The sequence below is a fragment of the Cetorhinus maximus genome, chromosome 13, assembly GCF_964194155.1.
Source record: "Cetorhinus maximus chromosome 13, sCetMax3.hap1.1, whole genome shotgun sequence".
In the NCBI taxonomy this organism is placed as follows: domain Eukaryota; kingdom Metazoa; phylum Chordata; class Chondrichthyes; order Lamniformes; family Cetorhinidae; genus Cetorhinus; species Cetorhinus maximus.
The window spans coordinates 18,173,276-18,190,428 of NC_135891.1; the positions used below are offsets into that span (position 1 = coordinate 18,173,276).

At 44.9% G+C, this 17,153-nt stretch overlaps 1 protein-coding gene across 1 annotated transcript in view; it reads right to left on the reverse strand.

The window, feature by feature from the left end:
- The window catches only part of rbbp8l (retinoblastoma binding protein 8-like), a 130,430-nt gene that overhangs the window by 24,601 nt on the left and 88,676 nt on the right, over positions 1 to 17,153 (reverse strand). Inside the window, exon 14 of the mRNA XM_078555054.1 lies at positions 4,557 to 4,686. Within this exon, the coding sequence (XP_078411180.1) occupies positions 4,557 to 4,686 (130 nt within the window). The remainder of the gene's footprint in view (positions 1 to 4,556; positions 4,687 to 17,153) is intronic.

Below are 17,153 nucleotides of genomic sequence, written 5' to 3' on the forward strand. Positions count from 1 at the left end.
TGCCTCAGGGAGCTGATGATTTTTAAAATCAAAAATAAAAAACTTACAACTGTTAAAAATATGACTCTGTCACATGAGCAGGGACATGTTATAAATGAGATTTAAACTTTTAAAAAACATTTTAATTTCCATTGGAAACCTCATCCCGCCCGTGGATAAGGTTTCATTAAAAATCCAAAGGCTGCTTGGCCTTTTTGCCTGCCCACCAACCAAATGGTGGGCAGGCAAAAAATCTGATTTAATTAATTGATTAAGGGCCTTAATAGGCCTAACTGTCAGTGGGTGTGCTGCCATCTCTTGCACGCGTCCGCCAAGCGAAATATCGTGAGAGTGCACGATAACGTCAGAACGCTCACCCGATGTCATCGCGTACTATTTTACTCTCGTTCAGGTCAGGCGCATGCCCGCCTGGCGAGAGAAAAATTCTGCCCTAAGGGTGCTATACCAAAACAAGTCTTCTCTTTCTTTAAAGTGCAACCATGCAGTAGGAAGTTGCCTGCCAGTCTGCCTACAATATCATAATTTAGAAAGGGGTAATAGTGCCATGGGACCTGCTATGGCTACCTGAGAGGGCAGACAGGCCATGGTTTAATGTGCCATCCAAAAGATGGCACCTCCCACAGTGCAGCACTCTCTCAGTGCTGCACTAGAGTATCAACCTAGATTTCTGTGTTCAGGTCTCGGAGTAGGTCTTGAACCCATACCCTTCTGAGGCAACAGTGCTACCAACTGAGCGGCAGTTGACACTTTAAATTAAAGTTAAGTACCAATTAATAATTGATATTAATATTAATCCCTTCTATTTTTGTAGTTTTTAACTGTGAGTCTTTTTAAAAATGTTATGTGTAATTGATAACTCTTTCCAAGAAATAAGTTTTCATGGCCCTACTCTAAAAGGACTCAAGGCCTTCGTCTGGATCAAAGCCAGCTGCAATATTAAAATGGTCAGATGTTTCCTGTAGTGCAATTGAAAAATAAAAACTTGGCTTGACTCCATGAAGCCATTTTGCCACTGGGAAAATTTGAACCTGAACAGATCCAATCCTAAACTTGACTGGGCTTGGTTTTGACTTAGCTCGACAGAACCACCCAGGGTTTGAAGGAACTCGTATTTCAGCTTCTTATCATTGATCAACCCTGCCCTAGGGTAAAATCCTAAAAAATAGTTTCTTAGCTTTTGCAATGCCATTCAAACTCTAAATTCAATAAGGAATGGCCACTTTTAAGAAGCAGTAAGCCTGCTGGTTTACATTGCAATCTCTTATCTCTTTAATACAGCATGAGTTTTAGCTGAAAATCTCATGCAATCCTATTTAAATGTTACGGTACAAAATTAATTTTGTCTTGATTGAAAGTAAATAAAGTTCTTGTTTAACAAATGTTTTATAACATCCTAAACTGATAGCACAGTCTCCAGTGGCATAATCATATTGTAATTAATTAACTGTAAATAAAAGGTGGGCGTAAAATCACCACCCAATGACTACCTCGCCCTTTCTGCACATATTCACCATTAGTGACTGCCAGAATGTAGGTTATATTTTAGGGCAATGTATTCCTAGGCCCCAGGTAACTTGGAGCTGACGAAGATCACTATAAAATAAACTCAGTTCCCTCTTAAGTAAATAGTCCATACTTAACTGCAATGATTAAGCAACGTTACCAGTTTTGGGATTTTATCTCTAGTGAAAATCTTTCTTCAACATGGCAAATGGTTAGTTGGATGAAAATGGAAATTCACAAAGATATCATTGTATTTCCTGGACTGAATCAATAGGTGCTAAATTCAATACCACCTGAAAATGGGCATGGGGACTGTGATGTACGATTAGTACTTGTCACTTGTTTGTGATGCAGGCAGCATGACAACTTGTGTTGCCTGTTCATTTCAAAGGTATCAAAGTCCAGCCAATGCTAACTGTACTATTGATTGGCTGGATGCCAATTTTGTGCTTATAACTAGCCTGGATTACTTAAATGGGAGGTGCGTTGTGACTGGAACGGGTGCTGGCACTCATACAGGAAATGAATCTGACTTGTGAAGCATTCAAGAATAGCACAATATGGGAGATTGTGGGTTCCAATTTTTTCTCAAACGTATTTTGACGCTGCACTGAATGTCTTGGTGGAGGATGTGAAAGGAAGAGAGATATCCTGTGTGTGTAGGAGACCAGGACCCCTCCAGACACATGCCCAGATAGCCATAGATGCCACTGCCAGGAGTCAAGACCCGATGCAGTGCCACAAGATGTTCAATGATCTCACTTGAGTAGTCAAGCTAAGTGAATGCATCTTTAAAAACTATATCAACTGTACCAGTAGCCTCAGGCATTGGTCATTTCACCACGCTCCCCATTACTCAACTGCCAACAATCTCTATCAATTGGGACTCGTTACCAGCATTCCTGTGCTCCACCATACCCTCACACACCTAACGTTGCTGTAAATCTCACATCCACATCTCACAGGTTGTGCGCAATGTCAACTATACAACCCCATCACATCACCCAAACAGATTCCATGCCATTCACTAACACATTGCCTTCTCTCTTGTAGGATATGTTGGTGCACAAATGCAGTCAGCAGGAGCTAACTGGTAGCGGACAGGTACTGCTGCATTCCCTAACCTTCATGGAGGAGTTGGTGCAAGACATCATTGGGATGGCCTTTGCTGAGGTTGAATTTAACATCATCCTCATACCTAATCCTCCTTCTTACATCTCACCTCCTCCCTCATCCCACACTGTCTTCTGATTTAAGAGGGTGCAGCTCTTACAACTCTTATTTTCAATCCCATGCTACATTCCCCTCCCCACCTCTCCCTATCCCTCCACACCTCCAGCACCACAACCTTACCCTTCTGGCTTTCTCCTTTCATACCTAAGAGCTGCTACCTAGTCAGGCAGTGGATGAACATAAGGAGGCTTGGGTGAGACCCCAGAAATCCATTAGCCTGTTGAAACACCTGAGCCCCAGAGAAAACATTGCTTCACTGATGGCCCTTGCTCTCTGATCCATGCTGTCAATTTCACAATGTTTATTTACTTAAGATAAAGAGGTTTCAAGTGCTTGCAGTTTCAGCTATCGATAACTTAAAGGGTCTAGGTGATTGCCACTTCTATTGCCCTGTAGTAAAAAGGAGTTTTTTTAAACATCTTGGAAAGTTATGTATGAATGACAGTTTTTTAAAAAAAATGTTAAACACACCCTATTGTCACTTTAGGTTTGATTGGTTCTACACCAGTGTATAGTGGGCTAATGGGCATGGAAGTACTACAGCTTGGCATAGGAGGCAAGAGGCGCCATGGGGGTGGGTGGAGAGTCATTGCTTGGCATGTGGAGCATGAGCGTCCATGGGGGTTGGGTGGGGGGCATGAGGTGGTATGGATGGGACATTGGGTGTGTGTGGGGGGGTGAAGGTTGAGGGCTGGGAGGCCTTTCTGTTTTTATTTAATTGGGACCAAATCCCACAGTACCAAGCGAGCCTTTTAAACAGCCCACCTCAACACCTTGTGGCTGCCTCTGACCTTTTTCCTGGGTCGGCTGGCCTGACTCCAGCCCACACCCGCCTCCCCCACAATGAAGATCCTGAAAAAAGACATGTCTAAGCATTTTGTCTTGCACTCATCAGGACACTCGCAAGAATATCAATATAAGAGGGAAAACAAAAATTTATATTGCACGTGAAGAGAGTGCAGATTGGTTGGCAAGTGGCGGTGCCATGGACAATGCACCACTGATGGTGGCTGACAGTTAACTGCCAAGAATTGTTTGAAATTTAAACCAGGCAGCTTGACCCTGATTGATTGATTGGTCAAGGCATTGTCCTGAGGAATGAGTCAGCGAATGGCTGTCACTTATTTTGTTTCGTTGAAACAGGCACAATGTATGTCTATATTCTTTCTGTCTGAAAAGAATGGGGCCCTGTGTATTAATATATGTAGCTACATATACATATATACTGAAGTTCTGTACTACCAAATGACTAAATGAAAATCCTGTTCTAGCAGGCCCTTTCTCCCAAGGTGGGCAGGCTGAGCCCAGAATTTTCCCAACTCCTGCTACCAGCCCCGAGGATGAAAATCCAGGCTGTTAACTCCGTTTCTCCTTCTGTGGAGGGTACCTTTTATTAGTCTGAGTCAGATGTTTGTGCAAACAGCACAGACTTCACCTGTCTTCAAATGCCATAATCTGGAAGGCATTTCCATTTCTTGTTCTGCCTCTACTGGGTTGGTTTGCATTAATAAAGTTCAAGAAACAGCAGCTCCAACTTGTTCTCATTTGCTGCTTTCTCAAGGCCTTTGCTCTGCCACTATCTGGCAGTTCTATGTCTGAGTTCAATAGCTGCTTGACGGTCAACAATATCTGTTAGTAACTGGGCGCTGAGTGCACCCAAATCGGTGTTTCAGTGGGGGGAGTATAGTGTGCCACCGGATTGAGAACAAGCCTTTATCAGTCCAACACGCCCACAATCCTGAATCTCAGGAAATATTTGAATTCTTTTTCTTTATTTTTCTTACGAAAATGCAAATCTATCAGAAATGTTGTCTTCTTACCAGATGTCCAGTAGTCCTGTAGCCTTTTCTTTTTCTTCTTTTTTGGCTGTACCTCATTGCTTCGGGATTGATGTCTCTCTTTTTCCGATGTTATCCCTTGGTTTCTGTGTACTTCTTGAAGGTCTGCAGTCTAATAAGGCAAACATATTAAAAAAAAACCCTCAATGGAAGCCTGCAAACTACCAAATATCAAGAAGCTTTTCAGTTGATGCTGAATGATAAGCAAAATGACTTTCTGCCTGCATCTGAAGCCAGTGATGGGGGGACCAATTGCTGAAGGACAGAATAGGATTCAAGTAAGGTAACTATTGACCACTTGGTCAATTTTTCCTTTTTATAAGGCTGGTAAAGATAAGGCCAATTGGAACAGAGGCTATGTTTTCTTTTTAAAAAGGCCCCAATGACCATTTCATATTGGATATGATTGGAATCCTTTCCTCAGTGGTCTAAAATCCACTTGTGTGTTCGAATAGCATTTGAGGATGAAGGATTTCACAATAAAGACCAGGTATATTTTCTTACTTCAGTGCCATAGGAATCCCACTTTGCCAGAAGGCAAAAAAAACAGCTTGGAATAGATGACACAGAAAATAAGTGAAAACTCCCAGGTCAAGGTGACTGGGGTTGATTGTCAATGGTTATTTAATAGGTAACTTAAGGATAAGTGGCATTTTAATAAGATGACACAAGGGAAACTACTGCTGGAGATGCAAAGGAGAAGAATGCAGTACTGTTCAGCAATGAAGGGTGGAAATCAAACTTATCACCTTTGAGGATTTTGTTTTCCTAATCCAGTCCTTGCTCTCAACTATAGTCTATTAGAGTGTTGATTCTCCTTATCTTTACAATTTCCAGCTTCCTTCTCATTGAATTTTGATCTATTGCCTGCACCTGTTCCCAATTCCCGTGCATCCCTCAACACTCCGACCATCATTGTTGGCAGAGATCCCAGTGCCATACCCCTAAAGTCCAGTTGTCTCCATTTCTCCCAACTTCAAAAACCTCATCAAACCTATTTTCATTCACCTCTACTAAAACCCAGCTAAATGTTGTTTGTTGTCATTACTCTCCTCCCTTTCCACCCCTGTGAAGAATTTTGTGTGTTTCACTGGCCTGAATTTTCCCATCGGCGATTTGGGGGCGGCGCCTGCTCGCCGATGGGAAAATGACGCGAAATGACGTTGGGAGGAATCCCTGACATCATCCCGGTCCCTTTAAATTTTTAGGAAGGCTGGCGGACAGCGAAATCAGTTGTCCACCTGCCGACCTGTCAATAGCCAATTGAGGCCATTGACAGGCTAATTAAGATAATTAAAGACCTGCCCGTCCAACCTTAAGGCTGGCGGGCAGGCCAGGAGCCCCAGCGGGTTTCTGATAAAGCATGAAACCTCGTCCACTGGCGGGATGAGGTTTCATGTCCATTTTTAAAAAGTCTAATAAAGTTTATGTCCTTTTTATTAACATGTCCCATCTCGTGTGACATTGTCACATGAGGGGGACATGTTAATAATTTTAAAATTTTTCTATTTTTTGACTTTTCTTACCTGTCGGCGCTCTCCCTGAGACAGGACTTTGCCTCAGGGAGCAGTGCGCGAAAGAGTGCACTTTGACAGTTGGAGATTCTCTCTCCCCCCCTCCCCCGCACAGGAAGCGCATATCACTTCTTGTCGGGTAGGCCGCTGTGTGGGCCTTAACTGGCCCACCCACTCAAAATGGCGGCAGGCCCCGTTTCAGTGGCGGGGGTTGGCTGTCCGTCCGCCGCCGAGCCGGTGGGGCCCGCCCACCAACCGAGGGCAAAATTCTGCCCACTATGTTCCAGGTGCCTTATATGTGTAAGGTGTCAGCTGTGGCTTATTTGATAATACTCTTGCCTCTGAATCAGATGGATATGGAATCCAGGGCTTCGGCACAAAAATCTATGTTGAGCCTCCAGTGCAGTATTGTACTGAGGGGGGTGCCATCTGTTGGATGAGATGTTAAACTGAGGCCTAGTCTGCTTTCTCAGGTGGATACAAAAAATCCTGCGGCATTATTTTGAAGAAGAGCAGATGGGTTATCCCCGGTCTCCTGGCCAATATCTATCAGTCACTCAACATCACTGGTCATCATCATATGCTGTTAGTGGGAGCTGGCTATGTGCAAATTGGCTGTCTCGTTTCATACATGACAACAATGACTACACTTCAAAAGTATATCATTGGCTGTAAAGTGCTTTGGGATGCCCGGAGGTTATGAAAGGCACTATGTAAGTGCAAGTCTTTCTCTCTTTCAAGCTGTTTTAATACATTAAATAGTTGGAAGTAGTGAATGATGATTCATTTCCTTGGTATTAGTTGTTCAGAGTTCACATCAAATCACATAAAATGTAACTTTCATCAGAAATGTGATAATTAGAAAGGTGAGCAGTTGCACATTTCTAAAGCCTTACAACTGTTGATGCGTTCAAGGTGAAATATACAGTAAGGGAAAAGCCATATCTCAAGAATATATAAAGCTAGAATTATTTTTAAACATGGAACCAAGTGGATGTTCCCAGCTTGTTAACATTGTTCAGGATTAAGGAACAAATAAGACAAATCCTATTATAAATCCAACAGTGTCACTTGCTCCCAAGGGAAAATGTTGGCTTGAATCTTCCGAGATCCAGAGCGGTGAACTATGGACTTTCTGTGTTGAGTGTCAGGACCCTATGGAGGTCCTGATGTGTGCCCAACACTGTAATTGCCCGAGAAGTTTAAACTCCTGATGGACTGATTTGCACTGCCCGGGACCCTCCAAGAATATCTGTTACACTGACCTTAGTGTCGGAGACTTGGGGCTGGATTTTACGGAGGATTGGTGGGGGGGGTGGCAGGCATACTGTTACCTCACCCCATCCCCCCACCCCCTCCCTGAGGAAGGAAAGTCGGTTTCAAACCAACTGACTTTAAAAAAGGCTGCCCCGCAGCGAATGGCCTAAACAAGCTAATGTGGTATGCCCTGTCCTCCTGCCTCAACCTGATTGGCTGGCTGCTCTTGCAGCCCCAGCAGTGCCAAAACTCAGTAGTGGGCACTGCTGGGAATGTAAGGAGGCCCATGGAGGTCAAAGATGGACACCAGGCTGAGGTAAGTCCAAGGCTTTTAGGGCGGGGAGGGATCGGGCACTATAGGGAAGAAGGGGTGAAGGGGTGTAAGGGTGGGCTTGGAGGCCAGGCAGGGAGGCCAGGTGGTGGGGAGGGGGGGGGGGGGGGGTGGTTGTGTGGTTGGGGGGGTAACAAATTGGGCGGGGGGGGAATTGCCCCAATTGTGTACAGGGCACCCCCTAATGATGTGCCCCCCCCATATCTTCCTTCATTTTCATCAAAGCCGTTTAAAAAATAGCCTTCCCACTCTTGCCCACCCGTCACTGCTGAGCGTATTATGGCAGTGGAGATGGATTGAGGACACTAAGTGGGCAATAATTGGCCACTCAAGGTCCTCAACAGGCCTATGGGTGGGTGGCCTATCGGGCGCCTTACCCACTCCCCATATGAGGACCAGGTCGGGGTAGGCGAGAAGGCAGTTGGCTAGCCACCAGACATATTTTGTGTGCCCCCCCCCACCCCTGCCAAAAATGCCCGCAAGGGGCCACAAAATCCGGTCTTTGGGCTGGGTACGCGGGACTTACCTGGATACTTACCCTGGAAATGTTACTGTCGTAATCTGAGGTGCAATACACCTAAAAGAGAATGTGAGCAGATTGACCACGTGACTGTATTACCCAATTGCTGTGTAGCGTGAGCTACAATGTTAATCAGCAGTTTAGAATAGGGTCTGGTTTGTGAAGCACACATTGTGTTAGTGCTCTGTTACTTGTGTTAATAAACAATATGTGCTTTATCTTACATTAGTCTCTGCATCTGCAATACCTTAGTTATCAACTCACTCACCAGTAAATAGGCGTGTAACCGTGTTCACTGAGCAAAGCGATCTGACAGAGAAGGAACATAACAACTGGTGACGAGGCAAAACACGACCAGTTGACGTCACCAAAGAAAGCCGTGAAAATTCAGCTAAGTAAATCAGCTGTATCTTGCAAGGTGATTGTAATCACAGCCTTCATCATAGTCATCGAAATTATCTACTTCCAGTATGCCACAGTTTGGTTGTATCGAACCATTTGATCAGACCACCGATAACATTATTTTGAACGCCTTGCATTCTTCTTTTTGGCCAATGACATATCGGGGGAGGAGAAGAGGCGAGTAAGCCTCTTATCAACATGTGGCAGTAAAACAGACGGCCTAATTCGTAGTTTAATGGCACCCAACTCCCCAGATTCCAAGAGCTTTGAGTTGGTAAATCTTGTGAAAAGCCATTTTCAGCCGAAACCCTTGGTAACAATGCAGCGTTTTACATTTAATTTGAGGTGTTGCGCACCTGGAGAGACAGTTGCTTGCTATGCAGGAGCCTTAGAACAACTGACAGAGCACTGTGAGTTCAGGACGTCGATTAGCGACATGTTAAGAGATCGATTAGCATGTGGGATTAATGAAGATGCCATTCAAAAAAGGTTGTTGTCAGAAACGAATTAAGACTTCAGGAAGGCGCTAGAGTTGGCGCTCGCAATGGAGAGCACAGTCAGGGATTCAGAAGCAATCAAGGAGCACAAAATGGCGTCCTTCGCGTCGGGAGGGAAGCACCAGTTAGAAATGGCGCGGAAGCGCTGGATTCCTTGGAAAGGTGGGAAATAGCTACCATTAACAGACCAGCAAAAAGTAATGGTTTAACAGAGAAAACCCACAATAATAATGGCAGGAATGGAACCAGACAGCCTGCAAGCGAATGACAATTTAAAAGAACTGAGTGTTTCTACTGTCATCGTAATGGGCACGTTATGTGATATTGTAAAGAAAGATTAAGACAAAACTTTAAGCAAAAAGGTAGAAATTGTGAAACCAACATAATAGAGGAACCAGAAAAAACAGAGTCAGATATTTACTCACTACACAGCTTAAAAATGGGTAAAACAGAGCCAATCTACGTGGCAGTGAAAGTCAATAGAGATGCATACAGGGGCATCCAGGACAATTATAAGGGAACATGCATTCAAATATTTGAATGGAGGAGACCACTCGTTAAATCTGAAAAATTCAGATGCAAAATAAAGACGCATACTGGTGAAGACATACCAGTAAGGGGTATATGCAAGGTTCCAGTACAGTATAGAAATCAGTCTGTTAATTTACCCTGATAGTGGTATAGGGGAGGGTCCAAGTCTACTTGGTCAGAACTGGCTTAAGGAAATAAAGCTGGAGTGGACTGAGATTTGTCAACTCATAATGAAGGATCTGCAATAATTATTACAGAAATTTGCCTCCGTCTTCAGGGGAGAACTTAGGAAGATTCAAGGGCTGCGAGCTAAAATCCACATAGATCCTGGGGCCACCCCTAGATTCTTGAAGGCGAGGCCAGTCCCCAATGCATTATGAGACAAGGTTGATGTCAATTTGGATAGGCTGGAAAGGTTGGGAGTTTTACAACCTGTACAATTTTCCGAATGGACAGCGCCCATAGTTCCATTACTAAAGCCTGACCAGAGTGTGCGAATGTGCGGGGACTACAATTGACTGTTAACAAAGAGGCCAGATTTGATAGGCATCCTATACAGAAAATTGATGAATTGTACTCCAGGCTGGAAGGGGAACCACATGTACGAAACTCAATATGAGCCACACTTACCTGCAAGTCGAGCTATAAAAGGCCTCTTGGGATTTTGTGACTATCAAGACACATAGAGGGTTATACCAATATAACAGGTACCCTTCGGAGCCTCTTTGGCTTGTGTCATTTTCCAACGGACAATGGAAAATTTACTTCTAGGTTTGCCTCATGTTGTGGTTTATCTCGATGATGTCCTAGTAACAGGACTAACTGATGAAGAACACCTGGCTAACCTGGAAGCAGTACTGGTCACAAGCTGGAGTACGTTTGAAAATAGAAAAATGTATCTTTTAAGCAAAAGAAGTGGTTTACTTGGGTCATAGGGTCGACTCGCAGGGCCTTCACCTAGTAGGGGAAAAGGCGAGAGCTATTTGTGAGGCTCCAGCACCGAAAAATGCCATAGACATTATCTGCTCCTATCACTGCTTGCTTGTCCCTACTACTACCACCCCCCTCCAACTTCTCTCCCCCCACCCCACCCCCCATCTTAAACCAACTTATATTTCACCCCTCTCCTAACTTTACTCAGTTCTGCTGAAGGGTCATGAGGACTCGAAACATCAACTCTTTTTTTCTCCGCCGATGCTGCCAGACCTGCTGAGTTTTTCCAGGTAATTCTGTTTTTGTTTTGGATTTCCAGCATCCGCAGTAGTTTTTTGTTTTTATCTCTGACGAAATGAAGCCCTATTTTACTAGGAGATATGAGCTCACCTGCCAGGTTGGCATCTTGCTGTGGGGAATGAAAGTCATTGTGCCTCCGAAAGGAAGAAAGCCATTATTGACTGAATTGCTTAGTGCTCACCCCGGCCTCTCTAGAATGAAAATGCTGGCACGCAGCTACTTATGCTGGCCAGGGATAGATACAGAAATCAAAAACTTAGCCAAGAGCTGCATACGGTGTCAACAGGTACAGAAGTAGCCCTCTTCTGTTCCATTGCATCCCTGGGAATGGCCAGGAAGGCCATGGGTCTGCCTGCATGTTGACTATGTGGGGCCTTTTTTTGGGCACAATGTTCCTCTTGATTATAGACGCTCACACGAAGTGGATGGATATATACGAGGTGAGACACCATAGACAGATTGCATCAGAGTTTTGCGATCCTCGGGTTACCAAAGATAATAGTGTCTGATAATGGAACAGCATTCACCAGTGGGAATTCCAAAGATTTACAAGTGTCAATAGCATAACACAGTAAGAGCTCACCATACCCTGCATCCAATGGTACGGCCAAGAGGGCAGTCCAGTCCTTCAAGTGTGGCATGAAGAAATTGGATGGAGACTCTGTTGCAACTAGATTATTACGTTTCCTACTCAGCTATAGGACTATGCTACACATGACCACTGGTGTTTCCCCTGCAGAGTTATTGATGAAGAGATGTCTCAGGACTTGTTTGAATCTCATAAGGCCGAATTTAGGGGGGAGGGTAGAGAGAAGTCAGGAGGCCCGGAAAAATGGACACAATTACCACATTTGTGAAAAAAACTTCACTGTTGGAGACACATTTTTTGCAAAGAACTTTGGAGATGACCCCAAGTGAAGTTAATGCAGTGACAGGACCTCTTTCCTATGACACATCGGTCAAAGGTCGGATACTTAGGAGATACGTAGATCACCTCAGGAAAAGGAAAACAGATCTACAAGAAAGGATGCGCCAAGCATTCTCGTTGAAATCTACACCACATGTGGAAGGTACTCCACTTGGTTTGGAAGTGCCTGTAGGATCTGTTGAGCCTGAGAGTCAAAGGTTCCTACTGGAGAACCTAGTGGACAGATGACTCCTGAGAGGGAGGCCTCGGATAAACTATACAAAGTTGTAGAACTACGATGTTTGATACGTTTGAAGAAGCCTCCAGAGAAACTGAATTTGTAAATAGTTTATTTATGTAAATAGTTGATATATTGTAAAGATTTTAGATCGTACTTTCGATTAAACACCTTTAAGAGAATGTGATCAGATTGACCATGTGACTGTATTACCCAATGGCATGTGGCACGGGCTATAATATTAATTAATAGTTTAGAATAGGGTCTGGTTTGAGAGGCTCACATTGTGTTAGTGTTCTGTTACTTGTGTAAACAAACAGCATGTGCTTCATCTCACATTGGTCTCTGCATCTGCAGTGTCTTGTTTACCAACTCATTCACCAGTAGATAGGCATGCAACCATGTTCGCTGAGCAAAGTGACCCGACAGAGAAGGAACATAACAGTTACACTGGTTAATCTCTGGCATAACTCAATAATCAGCCAGCATAACTGAAATGAGCATCACAAACAACCCGACCCAACTCTCTCTCCCACTACCACACCCCTGAATTGACGCCCTTCACATCAAGGCCACATTTGACCAAGTGTGGCATCAAGGAGCCCTAGGAAAACTGGAGTCAATTGGAATCGGGGGAACACTCTCTGCTGGTTGGAGTTATACCTAAGACAAAGGAAAATTACCGTGGTTGTAGGAGGTCAGTCATCTCAGCTCAAGGACATCACTGCAGGAGTTCCTCAGGGTAGTGTCCTAGGCCCAACCATCTTCAGCTGCTTCATCAAATACCCTCCTTCCATCATAAGGTCAGAAATGGGGATGTTCACTGATGATTGCACAATGTTCAGCACCAATCGCAACTCCTTGGATACTGAAGCAGTCCATGTCCTGGAAAATATCCAGGCTTGAGCTGACAAGTGGCAAGTAACATTCGCGCCACACCAGTGTCAGGCAACGACCATCTCCAACAAGAGAGAATCCAACCATCACCCCTTGAAATTCAATGGCATTACGATCACTGAATCCCCCATTATGAACATCCTGGGGGTTATCATTGACCAGAAACTGAACTGGACTAGCCATATAAATACTGTGGCTTCAAGAGCTGGTCAGAGGCTAGGAATCCTGTGACGAGTAACCACCTCCTGACTCCCCAGAGCCTGTCCACCATCTACAAGGCACAGGCCTGGAGTGTGATGGAATACTCTCCACTTGCCTCGATGAGTGTACCTCACACAACACCCAAAAAGCTTGACATTGTCCAGGAAAAGCAGTCTGCTCGATTGGCACCACATCCACAAACATTCGCTCCCTCCACCACCGAATTACAGTAGCAGCAGTGTATACTATCTACAAGATGTGCTGCAGGAATTCACCAAGGCTCCTTAGACAGCACCTTCTAAACCCACAACCACTACCATCTAGAAGGACAAGGGTAGCAGATAGATGAGAGCGTCACCATCTGGAAGTTCCCCTCCAAGTCACTCACCATCCTGACTTGGAAATATATCGCTGTTCCTTCACTGTCGATGGATCGAAATCTTGTAACTCCCTTCCTAACAGCACCGTGGATGTACCTACACCACATGGACTGCAGCGGTTCAAGGAGGCAGCTCACCACCACTTTCTCAAGGGCAACTAAGGATGGGCAATGAATGCTGGCCTAGCCAGCAAAGCGCACATTCTGTGAACACATAATAAAAACACACCCACCCTCAATCCAACCTGACTGTCTCTCTCTCTCAACACCTGACCTGACTACCCACCCCAATCAGACTAGTCCCCCGACCCAATTACCCACCCCAACTCATCTACCTGCCCAATCCGACTACGTCCTGACCAACTACCCGCCCCAGGACCCAATATACCCTTCTGACCCAACCATACACACATCTGATCTGACTACCCCCTTGACCCGACCCAAGTAACTTCCTAACTTGACTACCTGTTTGACTTGACTAACCCCTCAAACCGATTACTCGGCCCAACTATCCCCCCTCCGACTAACCCCTGCAACCCGGCCCAGTTACCCAGCAGCACCTGACTACCCCTGCCGACCCAACTACTCGCTCCCTTCCCACTCACCCACTCACTAGCCCACCGAAAGACTTGAGACCTTTAAAAAAAACTTAGCTGAATACAGTAGCTAATGTTGTAAGAAGGGGGCATAATCTCTACACTCCTCCTCTTTGCCCATCTTCTGCTGTGAACACTGTCTTCCCCATGAAAGGGGGCATTGATCCATCGCTGCTACAGCCAGGATTTGAAGTCCTGGCTGAAAGGGCGCATAAAGGCACGGAGATCTTTGTCGGCAGTGACAATGCAGCAACATCACCACTATCTGGAAGACCTGGACCATTGTCTGGGCAGGGGAACGCCAAAATCAAACTTGTGAAAAGGAAATCAGCTGTTTTTGAAATGCGATGAACTTCGGGGAGCAATGGCATATATAGATACATATCTTAAGATAAAGTGGGTGCCGTTACCTTATGACATAAGAAAAATTGAGCACCATTCACCCACAACAGTTGCCACAATAACAAATCCAAACACCCCAAGTCAGGGGTGAGGGGGCTGGTGGAGGAACGGAAGAAAGAGAAATGTAATTTTAATTATCACTTCCAGAACAAAAGATAAGTACTCGGTCAAGTATAGTCAAGTAAACTACAAAGAGGCATTCAGCAGAAAACAGGTTTGGTTACTTACTTCACTTATCCATTGTCCTGTAACTTGTTTTATTGCCATGTGACATAACTGTGACTGTGTTGGGCTAGCGTACTTGGTTAAGAGTATACAGTGACATAAATCGCAAATGCTGTGGAATATTGAGGGAGGAATCAACTTAATCTAAAATTCTACTTGTGTTTGCTCAGTCACCAAGTATTGTTTGTGCCTCCAACTCTATCGTCATGTTAGAATACTCCAAGAGGAAAAGTGGGACAGGGAAATCTCAACGTAGGACGGAATTTTACGGCCTTGTTGCGGTAGGGCGGGGCCGCAAAATGTGGCGAGCTGTTCAAAAGTTACAAGCTGTGTTTGTACTATATCCTATACTATAGGTGGAATTTTATGATGGCGGGATTTTACAGCCCATTAATGCTGCTTCTGTCTCCACCGAGGGTTCTGGATGGCGGATATATCAGTGTCAATATTCAGCAGGTTGAGCAGCATCAGTGGAGAGAGAAGCAGCATTAATGGACTGTAAAACCCTGCCATCATAAAATTCCGCCTATAGTATAGGATATAGTACAAACACAGCTTGTAACTTTTCTGTCTGAACAGTGCACTATTATAAGTATATATGCAGTATAAGTTGAGCATGTAGTTATAAGGACCAGGTTCACTTTGTTTTCATACAAAGTGAAATCCTCTTCTCAGTAGAGCGCCAACATAAAACCTTGCCGGGTGGCAAGGAAGATGGGGCACATATCCTCAATGGGTGGCCATTGTCACCCATTAGCAATGGCCAACCCTGAAGAGACAACCTGCTAAGCTCCAGAATGCTGCAGGGGATGGCAGCCCGAAAGACAAGATAAAAGACAAAATTCAATGTGTGTGAGAAACATATCTGTTTTTAAAACACAATTTTCACTGGAAGCCCATATTTGTCCCATTGCACAGGAACAGGATTTAAGCCAAGGGTTCTGGATGGTGGATATATCAGTGTCAAACATAAAGTATGAGCAGCTAAAAACAGAAAATGCTGCAAATACTCAGCAGGTTGAGCAGCATCGGTGGAGAGGGAAGCAGCATTAATGGGCTGAATTCGAGTCATTAATTGGCTTAAGGTAAGACTTCCACCCCCAACATGGAGGAGGTCCTGCCTCCGAGTACTGCTGGCCAAACAAATGGTTGGCTGCTCTTTGGTCCCAGCAGTGGTTGGTGGGTGCTGGGATTGCAGTGAGTGCCCTAGGGAAGCGAGCTATGATGGAGCCCTAATGAAGGGAAGTCTGGAGTTTCGCCACAGCTAGGCTTGCAGGTCCCAACAAGCGGAATGAGCGGGGGTAGGGGGCTCGGGTAGACCAAGCAGGGGGGATGGAAATGAGCTGGAGGAGTACTGTGGGCAAGGGCTTCTGATTGGCACAGGGACCCATAAAGGAGACTCGGCCACCAGTCCTCCAGGTTTTATTGGACAGGCAGGACAGTTGGTGCTGGCCACTCCATGTCACAGATAAAATTCCAGCAGCTTTGAGTGGCAGCCCTTAAGTGGATATTAATTGGCCACTTAAGGGCATGAATTGGCCCACGGGCAAGCAGGCCTCCCTACACCTTCTCCACCGCTGGTAAAATTGCAGATGGGTAGATGCCAGAAACAGCACAGGTGGCATGTCACCCAAATTTACACCTCAACCTACCTGCCATCCTGTGCCAATGCGGGCTGGAAAATTCAGTCCAATGTTTTAGGTTGATAAAAGGTCATAGGCCTGAAATATTGGGCAAAACCTTCTGCACTCATATCCTGCCAGAACAGTAGGACCTCATAAGGCCTGGAAAGCTGAGTGTCAACTGTCAGATGGCAGCTTTCACTTTCTCATCTCCTTAGCATTCTTCTGCATTGCACTCCTCTGTGGCAAAAAGCTGACAAAATAGTTGCAGCTTAGGGGTGAGTCATGAATCTTCTATAAAAGCAGACAGGTTTTGCTACTACACAGAGCGGGAACACATAGCGAGATGAGGACTGAAAGTGGTGAGGAATGAGTGCTAAGTTGGGATTTCAACACTGGTAGGAATTCAGTGCAGAGGGGAAAAAAGGTCCTACTTTTTGAGTAAAAGGTGCCCTTTTTCAGCCTCCAGTAGCTTGTTGATATTCTTCTCTTGTCTCCAAGCAAGGAAACTTGCTATTTGAAACAAAAACAAAAATTGCTGGAAAAGCCGGTCTGACAGCATCTGTGGAGAGGAAGACAGAGTTAACGTTTGGATGTCTGTATGACTCTTCATCAGAACTTGCTATTTCCTTGGCTGTGTAAATTAATAGCCAATTGACTAATTAAATAAGGTTGGACAGACATGGCAGGGATGGTGGTGTGCTGTGAATGCAACATGTGACAATCTGTGGAATGTGTTGCAGTCCCAGAAAACCATATCTGCTGTAACTTTATGCATCTTGAACAGCTTTGGTTTAGAGTTGCGGAGCTGGAGTCCAAGCTGCAGA